At 30.6% G+C, this 20,618-nt stretch overlaps 1 protein-coding gene across 1 annotated transcript in view; it reads right to left on the minus strand.

Annotated features, from left to right (window-relative positions):
• Window positions 1-19,387: 19,387 nt before the first annotated feature.
• LOC108908565 overlaps window positions 19,388-20,618 on the minus strand; it is a 59,958-nt gene continuing 58,727 nt past the window's right edge. Inside the window, 1 exon segment of the mRNA XM_018712636.1 lies at window positions 19,388-20,387. Coding sequence (XP_018568152.1) covers window positions 19,870-20,387 — 518 coding nt within the window. The 3' untranslated portion in view covers window positions 19,388-19,869.

Genomic DNA, 20,618 nt, shown 5'->3' on the forward strand with positions numbered 1-20,618 from the left:
GTCATGAAATATCTCAAAAACGTACAAAATTTGTATATAGAAACCACTGAATATATTGAAATACCCATAAAACTTCAAAATACCAACCTCGAAATATTTAGGAGCTTCTAAAAACTGCTATACTTACCACTAAATAGTCATATCCTACTAAATACATGTATTCTTTAATTACTAAAGTAAAACAAACATTTGGTGATAAAAAAATTGGGTTTAATTGATACTAATTAAAGTGTACATAATACAATGCGCGTGTTCTATGTTTGAGTTAAGCCCTGTGGTAAAACAATGTAGAAAAAAATAGGAAGAATATAAAGTAAATCCGTTTCCTCGGAAGCAACATCCTTGGTATTTTTCTTGATTTTAGATATTTCTTAACTTAATATTTTGCACACATACAGCTTTTCATCATCAGAAACTTACAATTAGTAACATTTTTGCGTATCTAATTCAAAAAGGGGCTTTATTAGTGAAAAAAATCAGAAATCATACAGAATATATATCAAAATAGGCCAAGACATTGGAATATTACACAAACACCCAGTTTTTCACTTTGACAAACTTTTCTAAATAATGTTTTATGATGTCTCATACGGCAATGGGTTCATACTGACGAATAGAACTGATTTTTCTAAATTTCCAAGGCATACTGGACTTCAAATCAAAGCATATTTTGTAAAAACAGTAGGTATAATTCTAGTAGGCCATTTTTCAACAAAACAATTTTGGTCCTTTACAACAGTCGTTTTATTCATCTAGGGACGCCGCTGTGTACATTGCGACTACGAATTAACATAGTAGAATATCATACTTTGTATTTACGTGCTTGCTACACTTTTCATAAACACTCCTGCTTGTCTCCGACAAGCGGAAAAATGCATTAATTTAAGACGGTTTTACCTACGTATTCTGAATATACCCGACTGTTTTGCATATTACTATTCTGAAGCGTCTAGCACAGGTTTGGCATGATGGACGAGGGACACAGCTTCTAAATTAAATATGTATATAATCCCTGGAGCAGTAGCGCAGCTACATAATGTTCGGGGGAGCAGAAATGCAAGTGAAAAATATTTTCCAAAGACAAATCAGGGCCTCTATAGGGTGTATAATAACTAAAACGTTTGATTTTTCGCGTTGATTTGGGAATACAAACAATTTTTTATTTTTAAGACCCTTCGGTCTCCCCTGTTGGCTGGCTGGGGAGGTAGTCGCTTGTGTACTGTACAGGGTGGTTGATTTTCGATAGTTTTATAGGGTACAGCCAAAACGGTGATAGATACAAAAAATCTGATATCGATGTCCCGTCCTCTTTTTTTGAGTTTACTTCGCTGGTACCAAAAAGTCTTGGCTAACTTGATTAGTTTTAGATATACAGGGTTTTTTTGAAAAATGGCCCATTTACATTAACCTCTCTATCTCCGCTGTCATTCTATTTAGAAGAAAAAAGTGTGGACATTATTTGTTCTATATTTTATTAGGAAGCTAGTGGCGTACTCAAGTTTTTTACAAATCGCACAGTTTTTCCGATATTACATAAACATAGGTTTTTTAAATAGAACACCCTATATTTGGCCATTCCGTTGAATAGCATTTATTTTTACCTTTTCAGCCATATATAATAATAGATACTTTCTATTTGCCTAAATGAAGAAAAATGCAAAAACGTATAGATATTTTTTCAGTTGGCCATGTTATTTATTTATTGGTCTTCTGTTGTTCAAGTTATTTATTTGTGCCATAATTTTCGTTTTCCTTTAATTTTTAGGTATTTTGTCACCAATTTAAAAATTTGTGAATTAAAAAATTGGTTACGAATGCTAAAATATGAAGTAAGTGATAATAGAATAAACATCGTATGATATGTATCTCTAGTAATGGAAACAAACAAATTTAAACTATCAAAAGTAACAAAAATGGAACGTTAGAATAAGTTCAGAAGTCGAAAACAGACAGATTTTTGAAACGATAACAATTTATTAAAGGAGCTATATAAAGTGATGTGTTCTTTGTATTTGTCTGTTTTTTTCAGTGTGGAATTTTTGGTTAGGCAAATTTAAATAAAAATAACCGATCCTGTTAGCAAAAGGGTTTATTTCACTAATTTTCAAATTTTTTTACATTTGTCAAAATATCGAAAATATAAAGATAAGTAGTAGAAATATTATGAAAATATTTACTAAAACATTTTACCAAAATATAACATTTTTTAAAGAAATTTTCAAAATATATATGTATAGGTATTGGATTGTCGAAACCAAGAGAGTTGTACGAACAAAATTTGGAACATAAACATAACATAAAATACATAACATAAACATAAAATTTGGAACAGAACATAGCTAATACAATGCGAAACATCGCCTTACTGTTAAAAATGTTGTCACCGCCGTTTTTGGTGGTGAAAATTCGAAATATTTGAAATTATTCAATTTTCCTGGCTGAAAACATATACAGGATGTCTACTATAAGAGGGCCATTCCTATGAATCTCGATTAATATAGGACGCACGTCAACAATCTTTATATGTTTTTTTTTTGCATTTTTTGAGGTCTTTATGCTCGTAAAAACAAATTTGAGATCGATGGCCAACTTTGTGAGTAATCATAAAAATACCGAAAGTTTAGGGTCGTCAACTTTTTATTTTAAGAGATAGAGAAAACTTATTTTAATAAAATTTCATGGCATACTTCAAAATTTTGTTTATACCAGGTGAAAGGTACCAATTTTGCCAAGAAATTTTATTAATAAGTTTTCTCTATCTCTTAACATAAAAAAGTTAGACGACCCTAAACTTTCGTTTCGTTTCGTTTTTTTTTTGATTTCTCATAAAATTAGCCATGATCTCAAATTTGTTTTTACAAGCATCAAGGCCCCAAAAAATGTAACCAAAAAACATATAAAGATTTTTGACGTGCCTCGTGTATTAAGCGAGATATATAGGAGTGGCCTTCTTATAGTAGACAGTCTGTATATGTATATTGCTATATCACATACATGCAGACGTTTTAAGTGTTGTTCTTATTTTGGTATATAATTTTTGAAAATTTATAATTTTTATATATCTTTCAGTCAGAATCATTCAGCCCTAACATATTGTGAACAAAGTATTCAATGTTGAAGATCACATTATTAGTGCGCAGAAAAGTAAATATAGGAGAATATCATCGATTAGAGGCTTATTTGAAGCAAATATGGAAAGAATATATTCCAAAAAAATCTAAGATATTGACAAGAGAGGATATTTTGAAATTTATTAGAGAAGCATCAAGTTATATAATATCTTTTGGAAAACGTAAGGAAATTGGCTATATTATTGCATGTGCTTAATATGTTTTTGTTACTGTAGGTTGTTCTAGTAATGGACGTTTTTGGAGGATTAAGAAGAAATGAGTTGGTAGAGCTCTCCATAGATGATATAGATGACAAAGGAATCATTGTAAAAATTAACGATACAAAAACTGGGGTACCAAAATCTTTTACTATTGTGGAAGAAAATGAAATGCACGCTCTGCAATTGTATCGACAGTACTTACCTTTGCGACCAAAAGAAATTAAAGAACGGCGATTTTTCTGACATATCAGAATGGTCGATGGTACTGCGTAACCAGTAGGCAAAAATACCTTCGGTAGCATACCATCCAGGATTACAAAATATCTCGGCTACGCAGATACAAAAATGTACACATGTCATTGTTTGCGTCGTACATCGGCAACTCTTGATGCAGATGCAGGTGTAGATAGGATAACATTGAAAAGACATGGCAAATGGAAGAGTGATACTGTAGCATCAGGACATGTAGGAAGATAGCATAACGCCCAAAAACAAAATAATATCTCGTTTAATAGCAGGAGTCGAAAAAACTAGTGATGACAGTTTTTCCGAATTGATTGTGAGGGAAAATGAACATTTATACGACGGCAAAGAAAATTTATGTAGTTTTTCTGATGTTACTGTTAAAGGTTCCTTCTCAAATTGTACTTTCGTTTTTAAAGACGGTTGTAAATGATTTTTGTTATTAATTTAAAACAAATTATTGTTATATTAATATTAATAAACTTTGTACTTTCATTTGTCTGCTTCATGTATACAAGGCACATTTACTATGGTGATAATATTTAGGACCTCGATAAAGACACGTAGATACATCTTACAAAAAAATTCGATAAAAAAACGAAACGGAACAAATATCTCCAATACCGTTAGAGATAGGTATAGGGAACCTATACACAGTTTGAAAGAGTTTTAAATTTCCTAACTTCCAAAGTAAAAATATACTGGGCGTCCCATTTCAAATAACCAAGTTATTGCTGCTTAAAGCTGAAAGAAGTATTCACCAGTTTTTTGAACACCCTGTACAATACTAAATGACGAAAAATATAATAATTTATAACTTCAAGGATCTAAAATACACTCTCCAAAGCTGCTTCCTTAAAATTATTTTTTTATTGCTATTATTAAATTTCTACGCTAAGCCTGTATTTTCACTAAAATTGAAATATCTCACAAACACTAAGTCCTAGGTATGCAGAACCTTTAATAAAGTTTACCTATTTATTTATGGTGCTTTCAAGAATGCAGTAAAATACAGGGTGTTCCACTTAAAAATACATAACTTTGATATGGTACGCTTTTCCTGGACACCATGTATATATCAAAATATTTTTAAAATGTAGCCGTAATCAACCTACACATACCCACCTAAACAGGTTTCTATAGCATTTGCCGTTTGGCCCCTAGCCACCGAGGCGTTACTGGTGGCTCACCCTGTATACTTTTTGACAGATTATGGATACACCCCTGTATTTTGATCCGCTGAAGACGGTGGAACTATCAAATATGCTCCATCACGTCAGGAGTTTTCCCTATCCTTAAAAAGATAGCTCAAAATCAGTGTAAATCTCGATTTTCTGTTAAAATAATTAGGATTTTGAAATTAAACTATTAGTAACTAAAATAATTTTTGTGTTTTGTTCTTAAAAAAATTATTATTTTGTATTAATCTACGTATATATTTAGCTAGTCTCATATGAACGAAAACTAGGTAAATAGTTAGGTATGAGAATCCAATTGAAAAAGTTTCTGGAGGTAATTTATTTTGCAAAATAGTAAAAATAATAGAACACCTCTCTTCACAACCTAATTATATAAACAAAACATTACTGGTTTCATGTTAGTACCAGACTCGCCATCATATGGTGTAGAGAATGCTGGCTTTTCGCATCACAACATTTTCATCTGTCACTCCATAAATACGACGATATTGGTGCGAATCTTTCAACTATCTACACTAAACTGAGTTTTGACGAACATGTTCTTTGGAGCTACCAACAGTTGACGGGGATTTTGATGAACTAGACATGAACAAAGATAAATAAATGTAATGTTGCGCGATCTTAACTCAAACATACCGTTGGGTGATCGTGAACTGTTCGCAGGTCCATATATAGATATATTTGCTATTGAACACACACCTTTAAAAAGTAATACATGCTTTTGAATACAGTTTTTAGCTAACCTCGACATTTTTAAAGAATAAATCATTCAGTGTCCCTCGCTTCGTTTTCCTCGTTTGTCACTAGTCTCCATTCGACATTATTTAAGATGATGTGTGTTACAAACAAGCTTTAAATTTAAAAACACCAACAAACTCCCGTAAATAAGTCTACAAATAGGCGTCCGCAAATAGACTAGATCCGTCCCGGTTTTAGACTGAATCAAAACGCTTCATCTATTTAATCACACTAATAAAACTCACCCGTACATTAGAGCCCATATACAAAAAAATGTTGCACATTTGATGACAGCGCGCGGTAGACACTAAACAAAATAGAGATGGACTTTATCTTCGGACACAAATAGTGTTGTAATTATAGAACTGGACCTTTGAAATATCTGGTATTATTTGTGACGTTTTAAACTGACAAAATAATCACACATATTTTTTCAGGTTGCTTTGAGGAAATTGTTTTTTGTTTAGTTGCGTATCGCAAAGCAGTGGCAATATGTTTACTAGCAAAATGTTTATTCAATAAGTACAGGGTTATTGGTGATATTTGTCACCCCATGTTAACTTTCTTGTGTCTGTAAACTTGGAAAAATTAAGGAAAATAGTAAATTTATTGTGTCCGTTAAATTAAAGAAATAAATGGACTTTATTATAAACATGATTACATTAATTTTTACCCGTTTAGTTTTTATTTGAAAGCTCTTACAATTCTCTTTACAACAGACTTTAAATTTTATAATTCCGCCCAATACTTATTAAGAATTTTGATTTTAAAGTTGAAACTTATGTACAAACAATTAGTAACGGTAAAAATGTGAGTCATTCGAGTTAAGTACGCCAATGGTATAAATTTAGCATTTCTTGCGTTACATTGGTTTTTGGCGATTTGTTATCACTTTCGTAAAAAAAAACACAATTGTAAAAAACAGAAATGAATGCTATACACACACAATGAACGTAAAATTAGTGGATTCCAAATTATTTTCTAGTATTATTTGGAAGCGTTGGTTGGTAGTTTATTTAATTGTGTTTTTGAAAATTAAACACTATGGTTTATTCCATTGCGGAAAGGGTAGATATCATTTCGCTTTACTTTATGAACAATAAATGTGCGAATAGAGCAGCTCAGCTATTTAATGAACAACATCAAAATCGACATGTCAGGAGGAAGTATGTTCTAGAGTTAGTAAGAAAAAGAGACAGGGAACGTAGCCAATAAAAAACGAGAAATTGAAAAATAAATTCAATGCGGTTTTTTTTAGTTCAAAGTTTTGTAATAAATCTTATTTGAATGTTAATTTATTTTTACTGTAATATTATATTTCACCTCTTTATTATTAATCTACATACTTTAAGATGTAGATGACATAAAAGTATTAGAATATATATCTTAGCTTAATTTAATGTGTGCTAACAATTTTTCAATGAAATTCAATTTAGGTTATTTTAATATTAATAAATTATCGGTTTATAAGCAGTGCATTGTTTTTTTTTACTGACATTGGATTTCTTGATTAGTCTTAAAATTTAATTAAACTAATAAATTAAATACCTTATCTAACTAAAAGTTTATAGTTTTTGAAAAGGTACAGTGTTGAGATCTACCAATAGAGAAGCACATATGAGTAGGTACGATATTTTTATTCGAAAATTTTATTTTTAATTTTATTTTAAGACTACTTTAAATTTTCAGTAACTTATCATTTATTTATTCTGTACATAAATATATCGTTCAAAACTACTTGTCGTAGTTGTTTTATTGTTAAATTGGGTTTTATTATAAATTTATGAAACTACAAAAGCAACACTACGTCCTTATCTAAAACTTAATTTTTGACAATTATTACTTATTTGTTCGTAACTTCCACAATTTCTGCATCCATTTTAATTAGGAGCAAACGGAAGACAGTACTCTGTAGCTATAAGCACATGCGTTATATTATGATCTAACATCAATAAGAAATCAGAACAACATACTCTATGGTATTTATACTCGCTGAATGCGAATTCACTGTCAGAATTAACATAGCGAGTGTCATTTTTTTCTTTAATTTTAAAAAAACTTAAAAAATGAAGATTTTCAGAAAATGCATGGAATTAGTCAAGTTTAAGCGTTCCTGAAATTTCGAAAAATCACGGTTTCATAATAAAAAATGATAAAACTGTTTTCATGAAATGATACTTTAATGACAAAAATGCAATTTCCTGGTCATCATTTCAAAAAAAGTAAGAAATAATTATACAGGGTGATTCAGAACTTATCAAAAAAAAAATTCTGGATGTGCAGGGGACCCTTACAAATACAATTTTGTAAAGAAAAAATCAAAAAGGGCAGTTCGAAAATGATTTAAAAATACACTTCTGCACGGCACTGGAAACTGGTCCACTGTAAAACCTGACCTCGCATGGCGGTGTGATAAAAAAACGGACAAAAACTTTCGCAAGAAAAGAAATAAATAGAATTTTATAGCACCTATTTTATATCGGCAAATTCAAATGCGTTTGCCTTTATTAATTATTAATAAAATTAATTTGTGTTTTTAAATAATAAAATCATTTGACATACCCGATGTTACAACAATTGTTCAAAATTTTATCCACCAACGTGTAAACACATTTGGGTCCGTCTTACTCAGTTTCTACGAACTAACACAAATGTTGTCTTGCTTCACCATAACACAAATGCTTCACCATAAATTAAAACGATATCCATCAACTCCGAGTTGCTATACACGCAAACCATTTTTGACACTAACTACTAAAAAACTATTGTAAACACCACAGATAACAGGTAAACACTATCGCAACGACGATTGCAAAATCGGATTTCAGTATTCGGAGTCGCTGAGGCCACGTGGCTCTCCACGCGTATTGCGAATGACGCTAGAGACTACAGTTGTCCAGCTATGTAGTGGTTGAATGTACTATAACTTCAATAATTTTTTTCTCGGAAACTATAAGGATTTTACAAAAATTTTTTCTACGTTATTAACTCCATTCCTCATGCCGCATCTATTCCCAAATTTTTTTGGATAAGTTGTGAATCACCCTGTATACATTACAGGTTTAAGTCACAAATAGAAACATACTAAAGAATCACAGACAGACACACGCCAACATTGACACAGATAGGCTCGTGCCGGGCTTACTAGCCCCACATCGAGCGCCTCCCCAGGTGGTGGATAGGGCACGCCTCCGGAAAAGGAGGTATTGAGGAATTAAACCAGAGGCGAACCAGAATTAGCTAATGCAAGGAATCTTTAATAACCGATATTCCAATAACTTCGAAATTCAGTCGAATTTATCATTTGTGAGCGCCATTTTATATCTACCATTTTGAATTTTGTAAATCTGACGTCGGAATCGTTATCAGCGACCCGAAAAATCCCTGGATACCAAATTTGGTTCTTATATATTGATTTTTCGAAAATTTCGTCCGCCATATTAGAACCGCCATTTTGAATTCTGCAAATTTGACTTGAGATTCGACCTCGAAAACCTTCATACACTTGCTTAATTCCAAGCATTTTTTGAAAATCTTAATTTTTTTTATTTTTTTAAATTTAAAGAAAAAATGAGATTCGCTATCTTAATTCTGGCAGTGGATTCGGATTCAACGAGTCAAAATACCATCCATAGAGTATGTTGTTCAGATCAAAAGAATATTGTTTTTATTTTAAAGCATTTTTTCTGAAAATAACGTGTTTTTTGTGAGGAGCCTTGATAGAATCGGCATTTTGAGGTTATGTTTGACAATTTTTGCAAAACACCAGACGGCATTAAAAACTAGAGTTCAAAACGAAAATTTAGGTACCCGGAAATTTTTTTTTCGTAAAAACAAAGTGGGCAGATGGGATGACTGTTTTGAAAAAGAATAAATAAAGAATGAAAGAAAAAAGAATGAATAAAAAAGAAGAAAGAACATTTTATAATTCGTGAATTTTTTTGCTTCTTTTAATTATAAAGTTTAATAATAATTGAAAATGACTAAAGACTAGAAAAATATAGATACTTGGACTCGTTGAAAATGTTAAGTACTTTAGTTTGTCTTTAAAAAGGTTTATCTGATTAGAAATTGACAAACAAATATTCATAAAAAAATTAATATAAGCTTATTAATATGAAGAAAATCCTCAAACAAAATTATGACTAGTTTGGATACCTTAAGAGACGAGATATTAATAAAATAATTTTTCACGATTTAGTACGAAGTCTTATGAGAATGTGGATTTTTTTGGTCTTTCCACTTAGAATGCGCAATAATTGACGAACAGTTTCCACAGCAACTTGTATAAATAGGAAACCGATATCTAAGGAATCGTATGACAGCTCGTAGAAATATATTAGGTACTTGTAAGATACATAATTTTTAATAATTCTCCTTCAAACTGCTGTCGACTAACTTATCCTCCATATGTGTGATAGCGGCAACACCGCGGTCTCGATGTAGCGCATTATGTGAAATTCGCAGGTGTCCAAACAAACACAATGGTCTAACGGGAGCGAGCGAACGTCGAGGTGAGCGAGCCAGCCAAGTGCAACGTTGACAAATCTAAAGGCTTACTACTTTAGTCACTAGCGAATCTACAGAAACTCTCGTTAGACTTTAGATGTACTTCCGTACCTGATAAACCTCTTTAAATTCTACAATTTGGTAGGCTAGGGAAAAAGGATGTTAGGGATTGCTACAAAAACGACAAGCGAGATATAATATTTTATTTCCTCTTGATATTTGCATTTATTATAACAATATCAGTACGAAGTTCAACACATTAATATATAATATTATATCATACGTCTAAATGTATTTACAGTTAAAATCCTACCAAGTATATTTTTCACTATCACTGTACCAAGTACATATGTATAAGTTTTTGGTCTAAGTAGTTTCTTTCCCGCTGAGAGTGAGCCACCGTTACAAAAATAACTTATCGTTCAAAGGGAACCGAAATGATGAACATTGAATTGACAGTGTGTTGACACAAGTAGAAGTAATTGCGTGTAAACATTAAGACATTATGTTTGCCGTCAAATTATTTGTTATGTACATAAAAAAGTATTAACAAGACGAAGTGTATTTTTAACGCGACAGACGCAAAACCAGCTAAGTGCATATTAGAGGAGATGGACGCAAATACGTTGTATCGGAAAGACTGATGAATTTAATAGTGGAGTCAAGATAGATTTTGACTTCGCGAAAATTACTGGAAGAGAGAACTTTTTTATTTTTCATTTTGTAAAGTTGTCAGAAACAACATATAAAAAGTTACCAACTGTAGAGTGTACGCTAAATTATTTATTTAACAAATTAGTTGCAAAATTACAGTTTTTGCAAAATATATAAAAAAAATATAATTTTTTAAATTAATTAAAATTAATTGATCAAATCGACCTCACAAAAATGTAAATGACAGAAGAGTAATTCGGCTATCAATATTGTATGTCCTTAAACTTGAGAAATAAATATATATAGTACGTATACAATATTACGTCATTCTATAATTTTGTACAATAATAACAAAATATACGTCATTCTTTTAATTTTTTTAATAAATATCTGTAACTTTCACAGATTACTCTTCAAATGACGATTGAAACAGTGAGCGATATGGAAAAAATCTTAAAAATTTAATTTGAAAAATATTGAGCCCTACATATTCAATAACTTTAAAAAATCACAAATTTGACTTTTTAGGCCATACTTAATAGATCAAAAACTATAGTTGTAAATGTGATACTGAAACTTTATGAGAGCACTTTTTAAAGCTTAAAATCTCTACTTTAAGATGGTGCATTTTATTTTTCTTAAAAATTTGAAATAATAGTTGAAGAAACACAAAATAACAAAAAATAAAAATATTTCATGAAAAATCCGTGAAATTTATTGTTAAATAAAGTTTAATAACGTGCAAAAAAAAATTTTTTTTGTTTAATAAATCATCAAAGAATTAAGTTAAAACCTTAAAAAAAGTAAATCCAGCGAAAAATATTTTTTTTATTTATTTTATTTATAAGTGGAAAATTGTTATAACAGCAAAAAAATAACGTTTTTTGATGAATTGATTTAATATTTATTTTTAAAACGTATATTCTGTATCTGAAATTATGAATATAAGTTCTCTTATTGTTGTAGACACAGATATGAGTCTAATATATATACAGGGTGTTCAAAAATTTGGAACCTACCCTCTATCTCAGACCACGACCTTGAAGGTCATTTAGAGGTCAAGTTGAAATTTTAAATGGAACCGTATAGATACTTTTGATTTGACTTACTTTTGACTTACAGTTTTATTTATTTTAAATGCGTTTTTCGTTTATAAGAATTAAATAATAATTATTTTAAATGGTATAAGATTATGATTTTTATGTTTTCGAGTAAGCTGCACTTATCAGGGTGTTAAAAAGTGTATTATTCACATATTTTGTCAATTTTGAGGTTATACTCTAGTACACTTGTAATTATTTAATGTAATATTATTACTTAATATTACAAATAATTTTCAGTTTGCATTTAAGGTTATTTATATTCGTTTTCTTTTATGCTAAACCTGTAGATGTATGAGTTTAATATTCATACATATATGAATATTGATGCATTTTTAAAATAATTAATGATTAAATAATAATAGGGGACGTTGATTTTGATTTAGTAATATTGTATTTAAAATCAGTGTTTTTTTTTTCAATTTTATTGGCTTAAAACCTTAATTGCCCAGTTATTTTTGAAGAAGAGCAAGAACTCGATGAGATTAAAAATTAATTATTTTATAATAAATTTGTTTTTTAAAAAATAAAACATATTTTCAATAAAACCTCTTTAGCCATTTATAATTTTTATTATTTCGAACCTCTATATTACAAATATGAGCGAGTTTTGATTTAAAATCCATTATTTTTAAATAAATTGTTTAAAATAGTCGGCCATATTAGATCAGCTGTTTTGAATTTTCATTTTTTGACATCGTATTCTTATTTAGCGACGTCAAAAACCCCTATATTGTCAATTTGAAAGAATTCGATTTAAAATGGATTGAATTATTTTAAATGTTCTTAAAAAAACTATTTATTATTGTTTAAACAATTAAAAAACAAATAGAGTACAAAAATAAGTTTATAAGTTTTTTCTAATACTTATCTTCAAGTTCAAAAGGTTTTAGGAAAATCCATGTTTCCCATAATTATTTCGAAATAATGCGTAATTTTAAGCTATCTTGACTCCACTATAAAGGCATTTTCTGAAAATGTCATTGGCGCCATTTTTATGTAGAATTTTATGCTCTACAACTTTTATAAGAAACTTTTTTTTTCTAGCTCTTATCCCTTTTGAAAAATCCCGTTGTATTACTGTCACTTATTTTTATTATATACCTCAAACTAACTTAAATAAAAAATTCACGCAAGTTAACCAAAATTGCGATTTAAAGGCATATTTAATTGGGCGATGATTCTACTTTTATTGTTGCTAAGAGCAGCACCCACATTTTACATTTTTCTGTAAAGCCTCCTAAAGAGCTGAAATATGCACCATAAAAGTTCGTCAGTCCAATTTCCCGACGCCGTAAATTGCACTTGCGTCCACCCGTGTCGCAAATCCTACCTATCATAAAATAAAATCTATACTTAGGTCCCAGAATGGAGCTTTATGAAATTTTGATTACGAAGGATCAATATTTCATTTTCTAGAGCTTTTTTATGTTAAACTATGCCGCCCTGTCCAATTTCATTTTCACTTGGTGCGATAATATCACGAAGCTAAAGGAAACTATAACTGGGTGACAGCCCTTGGTTCTGACGTTAACAAGACCGATTTAATGTGAGATATAAAAAACCCATAGGGTGTTGATGAAGAATTGCTTCCTGATGTCATTACTGCGATAGTCATCAATTCTTATAACTGAGCGTTATAATTTTGAACGACCACATATTTTTTTGGATTTCTATATAATGTAAGTAGAATTAGGGTTTTTCAATATACTCCTAAGTTCTATTTTTTCATAAGGTTTAGGTTAATTTTTTTTGTCAAATTTACAATACCAGTCATATTTAGAATACCTACATATTTTTTCTTACTATAATTATGGCATACCCTAAACCAGCAAATTCAGATGAACGAAAATCATAAGACGCAATTTGCAGACCAAAAATTTGACATGAAATTTATTATTATCATTATTATCATTATTATCATTATCATTATCATTATCATTATCATTATCATTATCATTATTNATCACATTAAGCACGCTAAACGTTTAAAAGTTTTTAAAAATGTGCTAAAAGGCTTTTTACTCGAAAGTTGTTATTATACTTGAGACAAATTTTTTATGGTTTAGTTTGTAAGGCAAAATTATTTTGACAATTCCTATACAAATTTGTATTTTGTCTTAGAGGAAATAAAATTATTATTATTATTATTATTATTATTATTATTATTATTATTAATGTGCCGATACCGAGGTGAAAATGGTTTACATATGCTGTTCTAAAACATTAGTACATCTATTATACAAGGTGTTATTGTAATTGGGTTCTTTCTTTTGACAAGATAAATGGTTTTGAAAAAAAATATCTCATTACAACTTTTTTAATAGTAGACATATTTACATTTAAAAGAATTACATCCTTTAAGGCTGGTTTTTGGTTGCTAATTACGAGTCATGAGTCTATAATAAGTTTTACAGCTGTGGACAATAAAATGTTTCCAATTTAAATTAGTAAAGTGTTGAAATTGTTATTTAAATTGGGTTTTTGACAATTATGTTTGTTACTATTATTATTGGTTGAAAAATAATATTAAAAACGCATCTAGGAATAGTGGTCTCAAGTACTTTACGACCGAATTTTTTACACCAAAGCCACATTTACACTGAACAATCGACGTTGGAAACATTTTTTTATTTTATTAACAGCAGTATCTAATTAGATTAAGTTGAGCCATAACACTAAAATTATTAAACATATAAAGCTTCCGTTTGTTATTATAAAATAACAATAATGAACTGGTTGATATGTTATTAATATACGATGAATGTCAACAAAACGCTGCAGAAGCGTCGCGTCATTGTGCAGAACGTTTTCCGATGAAGTTTCACGTCCATAAGGTTCCACTTGTATATCTCGCGTCGTAAAATATGAAAAACAATACTCGAATATCAGTTTTTTTCATTCCATTTACAGAATATTCGGGTTTACAACCCCAAGATCATTCTGCGACAGTAAAATTTTTTCTGTGGCTAGGTATTGCAACCAAGTATCGACGAAAACTTTACAAAATGTGTACAAAGTGGAGGAACTGCTGGTTAGATAGAAAACTGCGACACCCTCTATTCAATTTCACAGTTTAAAATTATTACGTTTTAAATATATGATGACTTAAATTTTGGAATAATAAAGCGATATTAGAGTACACATTTTTAACAACGAAGTTAACTATTGAATAATTCAATTTTTTTTCCTCCGACCTAAGGCAATTATGCTAACTGAATAATAATTTCTGTCGAATTACCATAAATTTAAATTAGAAACATCAAATTTGTTTTCAGTATTAATTCCCTTAAGAGCAGAAAATGGCACTATACCAAAATTACGATACTCATAACGACCTCCATTACTAAATTAAATAGAATAATGTGCAATGTAATTAGGATGTGCCATTAACTGAATTTATGTATCAGTTTTACATTATAAATGTGCTTTAGAAGGTACAATTTCTTGTAAGTAAATGAATACATCTTACAGTATTTCAGTATATCATGGTGTGTTACCAGTAAGTACTTAAAAGCTCGAAACATCCCGTAATTAGCATAAAATTCAATTACAGTGATACTGTAACTTGGTATACGTATATGTTTTTTTACTGATATTGGTATGATTGTATATACAGGATGTAAATTCAAGCAGGGGACAATTTTTTAGGGGTAATAGTATAAGTTCTCTATACCAACCTGATTTTTTTATCAAATAAAGAGTTGAGTTACAATTCGATCTTCAAGCCTTTAAACTGCACCTAAATTCTTATTTATGCCGCCACTGGGTCATCCGGAATTAGCGAAATAAGTTGTATCATAATTATCAGCGTTACCAGTTGTTACCTTTTTAAATCAACTGTTAGAAAGCGAAACTAAGATGGAAAATAATTTAGTAAAAACTTATTGCTTTTATATAACTTAGCGACGTGTTATTTTAAAATCACCATTTGTTTGATGTCAATGTGGACGAACCACCCAACATTAAAAAAAACATTTTTTGAATGATTTATTAAATATACCAATACCGACTGATATATAAATATGTTACTAAGTAAAACTAAGTTGTTATAAAATAATTATTTTTGCTGACTTAAAAAAACGTACATAATAAAGTTATATCTAAATACTTATATGAAATACAGGGTGTTATTTAAGTACCCAGCCAAACTTCAAGGAGTGATTCTTTGAGTGATTGTAAGACGAAAAGTTTATACATATAAACATAAGGTCCGGTGATGTTTCGCTTTCTAGGCAAAGGGTGTCAAACTTTTAAAAAAATCATTTTTTCATATAAATCTTAATAATCCTTTAGCAGATTTTGTTGAAATTTGGCAGTATCATTTATGGTAGAAAAGAGCTAATTTAGCCTTAACTTAAGATTAAAATTATTAAGTACAGTGGCGTCCCGAGGGGCACCTTAACTAACATTTTTGACAAAAAAAATGTGCACAATTGACTTTTTTAAAACTTTTATAATATTTTTCGCATTAGACAACTAAAAATACAACTCCTTTGTCTCATGATTTTTTTAATATCTTGCTTCCTTTTTGGAGAAAACAAAATCATTATTGCATGTCCATGGGCAACAAAAAACCATTTTTTAATAATTAATATAACACAAAAAATTTTTTTAGCTAGCATTAATTTTTATAACAAGTTCTAAGACTAGAATAGACTATTGATATGGAAAAAAATAACAGTTACACTCCAGTTTTTGATATTTTGGTAGTTTTAATTTTTTAGGTGATAAAGTAATTTTTATTTTTTTCTCCAAAAAGGAAATAAGATACGAAAAAAAATTAAGAGACAAAAAAGTAATAAAATTCTGACAAAATATCGTATCCGGTTTTTACTTTTTTTTTTTAATTTAGCCACTTCATTGGCCGGATAAATAATAATATTTATTAGCAGAAAAATTCGAATTTATGTTACGTTATTTATTATTATTACTTACCCACAAACAAACAACGATACACCCTGTAGAGCTCAAATTTAATCAGAATCCGATCCTGTTCCAAACGCTTACGAAGAGCAACGGAGGCCGTTTCAAACATATAGCTTAGAACAAGACAAAATTTTATTTACCTATTGAATTCCTTCACTAGATAATTATTTTTAGTTATTTAAATGTCAATATTTTAAATTATAGCCCGTCATAAATTTTATGGAAGACTCAAATCAAATTTTCCGTAGACGTTTGCGTGGCGAATGAAATTGGACAGAGACGGACCCTAATAAATTTGGTCCTATACATTAAGCAATATATAAATGTATCACAATATATTATATTATAGTTCTTCTACAACACCAATAAATAGGTTCATATTATTGTTGTACAAAACGGATGGAATATAGTGCCGAATTATTTTAGTTATTCAACGGAATATTGTTTATTAATACATTCATTTTAGAAGTTCGACAAAGTTGATTTACAAGTGAATATTGAAATATTCCCATAGAAGTTAAAAATGGACGTTGTTTTCAATAATCCAGACTGCCTGTTACAATTACTTATAAACCGTGAATATTACTACCGTCATTTTTGATGTACAGGGCGTTCCAATAGTTTGTGTGCAGTCGTCGACAAAAAATGGGTTTAAAGAATGAGGTTACAAACTTTTTTATGTCTACAGCTGTACATATACTAAAATTCTTTGGGTCTAAGTAAATTTATCTATTTCACGTTGATTCATTTTACTTTGATGAAGACTTAAAATAGAAAAAAAAATAGTAATGTTTTGTCAAAAAATTGGGAACTTAAATACAAGTATTAATTAGAAAACAAACAGATGGATAAAAAATATAAAATATGAAAATTGTTTTATTTTCTATTTCATTTAGTAAAATAAACGTATAAGTAATGTATTTTATACAGGGTGTAGCTAAAATGCTTGTCTAAAGTTTAATAGGGATTCTGTCACAAGTCAACAAAAGATACCCTATAAACATTTTTGATGTAGAGGGTGTTACAAGTTCGATAAAAAAGTTACAAGGTTTAAATAAAGGATGTTGAGCTTTCAGTAAAAAAATTACAGTTTTCTTTTCTACAACAATAAAACAATGACAATAAAATTATAAATATCTATACCACTTAAGAAACATATAAAATATTTTAACAGTTTTTAACAATAGGTCAATTACTCCAGTCGAATCATAAAACCTAAAAACTTAAAAAAATTATTATTAGTAGACATATTATTACACTTCATGATGCGGAAGGCTATGTAGAATTATAAATATGAAAAAAGTAACTAGAATGAAGAGACGCTAAATTGGCAAAATGCAAATAAGTGGCACATTTACGTGTTTTTTCACTTAGGCAGTAAGCCCACGAAAATCTAGACGGCCTATCGGAATATTAGTCGTTTTATGCTGTAGGCAATTAAATTACCAACAATTTAAGGTATCTAAAGTCATATTTTACCAATTTGTTAACTGTAAAATAAAGGTTGAACGCAGACAAATCAGTTTTCGAAAATTGCGCATTATTATTCCAAAAAGGGATGGATGTTGATAAAATTTATGGAAAAGACGGTCAATTCAAAGACCAACATGTGTGCCCAACGCCGATTCAATTGACATCGAAATTGTTGCTCTAGGTATTTGTTAACTAATTTCGTTAGTTTCTTTTGCAACTAAACTAAACGTTAATTTTGCAAGTTAATATCGTAGATATAGGTTCTAATTAATCCAGAGAAACGTATCGAAAAAGAAAAATTTCAAAAAGTTGAAATTGAGTTCCCTTTTACAACTAATAAAGTAGTACGTGCAAAAGCCGCTCGGGAATTCATTTTTTTTGCGTTAAATATAGCTTATTTTACGGCAACTTAAAAAGAAAAAGAGAAATCACCTACTCTCCTTTGTTCCCATGATAACTCTTTTTTAATAATTTTAATTGTTAATTAACTATTGGACATATCGGACCGGGATTTTAGAGACAATTAAAGAAAGGGTTAAACATTTATTTCCAAAAAGTTTTGCATTGATAGTATATGTAATAAACGTGCTAGCAGCGGTAAAAGTTAACGTTAATGAACGACCTGCATGCGGGAGCAGGAGCGCCGGGCCCGCGCACGCGCGCGAGCGCCGCCCTCGTCAAGCTCGCGAGATTTTTTAAACGAATTTGAAACGTTCAAGTCCTAGCTAGTAATAATAATAAATGTTTATAGGACTTTTTGTTAATATGTGACGTAGAATCCGTGATTGCAGTTCAGTTCTTAAAAATTTCGTACTATTTTTAAAGTATTTGTCATAGCAAAAATTTTAGAATGTAATATTTATTTTACTTTAACATAAACGTAACATGTTATTACAGAACCTCGAGAAGGAAGCGTGGAAAAGTATGTTTTCGGAACAGGCAGTCTGCTTATCTCAAACAACTCTTGTTCTACTTGCTTCATTGTTTGTATTTACGTGTCTGGCGGAGACGAGAACTAATCAATAAAAATTCCTTTTGAAACATCTTTTCGTTGTATTCGAACATCTCGATAAACACGTCCCTTAACAAAACTTTTCAAGTTCACGTCAGACAAGATTTACTACATTTTTGCAGGTCGCAGCCAGCACGGAATTTCTATTTTGCTACGCTTTGCGCATTGCAAATGCTTTTATTCCTTATTTTATCCTAGGAGAAAATTGAATTAACAGTATTTAGTTTATTAATACTCTCTTTTTTGGTTAAGATTAAATATGATATGCTAAATATTTACTCTATAATTATTTGACGTTACCACGACGTTACTCACGAACAGATTTTAAAGCTTTTCGTTTTTTAGAGGTTTCATGAAGGCATGCTAGATACATCTTTGTATAAATTCTTCGTAACTGGTGAAGATAGTTTTGAGCAAAGGGAAATCATAGTTTTGTGCTTTGAAATTTCACCTATTACAAAAACTCCGGTTTGGTGAAGGAAAAATAGTACAGTGCTATCGTCTTTTGACTACTACTTTTAAAAAGGCTGTATCTATTTTTCCTCTACCAAGGGGATGCAGTTACATGTTGGTTACCAACAACAAAACACTACACTTTAATAGAAAGGTGAAGCACCAATGAACTTGCTACGATACAAAATACAAAAATAGATCAGAAACGAAACACAAACGTAACATTTATCACACATCCGAACTCTTCAACCCCTCCAGCAGAGGCGCCGTGATCCTACTCTCGTCCAAATTAATGAAAATCGGAGAAGACCTGTCCTCTTCCGGTATAGAACACCTCCTGTCGAAGCTGAAGCTCACGTCCAAACTGTTGGCCATCCTTTCCGGCTTCGGCTTGTCCCTGTGGGGTTGTTCGAAGCTGCGCGATATCTTGGGCTTCGCGCCGGTGCACTCGTTGGTCTCTGAGACCTCCAAAGGAGTTTCGAAGCTGATGGTGGGGTGGTAGCTGCATGAAGGCCGTTCGGATATGGGAGGCGTCTTCCTTCCCGGTGCATCGAAGCTGATGAAGTTCCGGTGCCGGCTCTGCGGTCTCTCCACGAAACAGGAGGACCTCCGGGTCCGGAACTGGTGGTGGGGGATGAGAGGTCTGTCGATGGTGATGGAAGGCCGGTGGCGAGAGACGTAGTAGGGCCTCTCGATGGTGATCAGCGACGGTCTGCGTTCCTTGTTGAGGATGGGGATGATGGATCCTGCAACCAAATGAAATAAGTGTTAGTTACGTAGCACTTTGAAATAATAAAATTGTGTTCGATCCAAGAAAAATGTGGAAATGTGGGTCAATAATTAATATGAGTCAATAAGAAAAATTAAAGGTCCAAAATATTTTTACGTACTACCAAACTATCATTTTCATTATTCAACGTCATGTGACTTGAATGTGATGAGTGAAATGAAGTTAATTAATACCTACTGATATAAAG

The sequence above is a fragment of the Anoplophora glabripennis genome, unplaced genomic scaffold, assembly GCF_000390285.2.
Source record: "Anoplophora glabripennis isolate ALB-LARVAE unplaced genomic scaffold, Agla_2.0 scaffold29, whole genome shotgun sequence".
Taxonomy (NCBI): Eukaryota; Metazoa; Arthropoda; class Insecta; order Coleoptera; family Cerambycidae; genus Anoplophora; species Anoplophora glabripennis.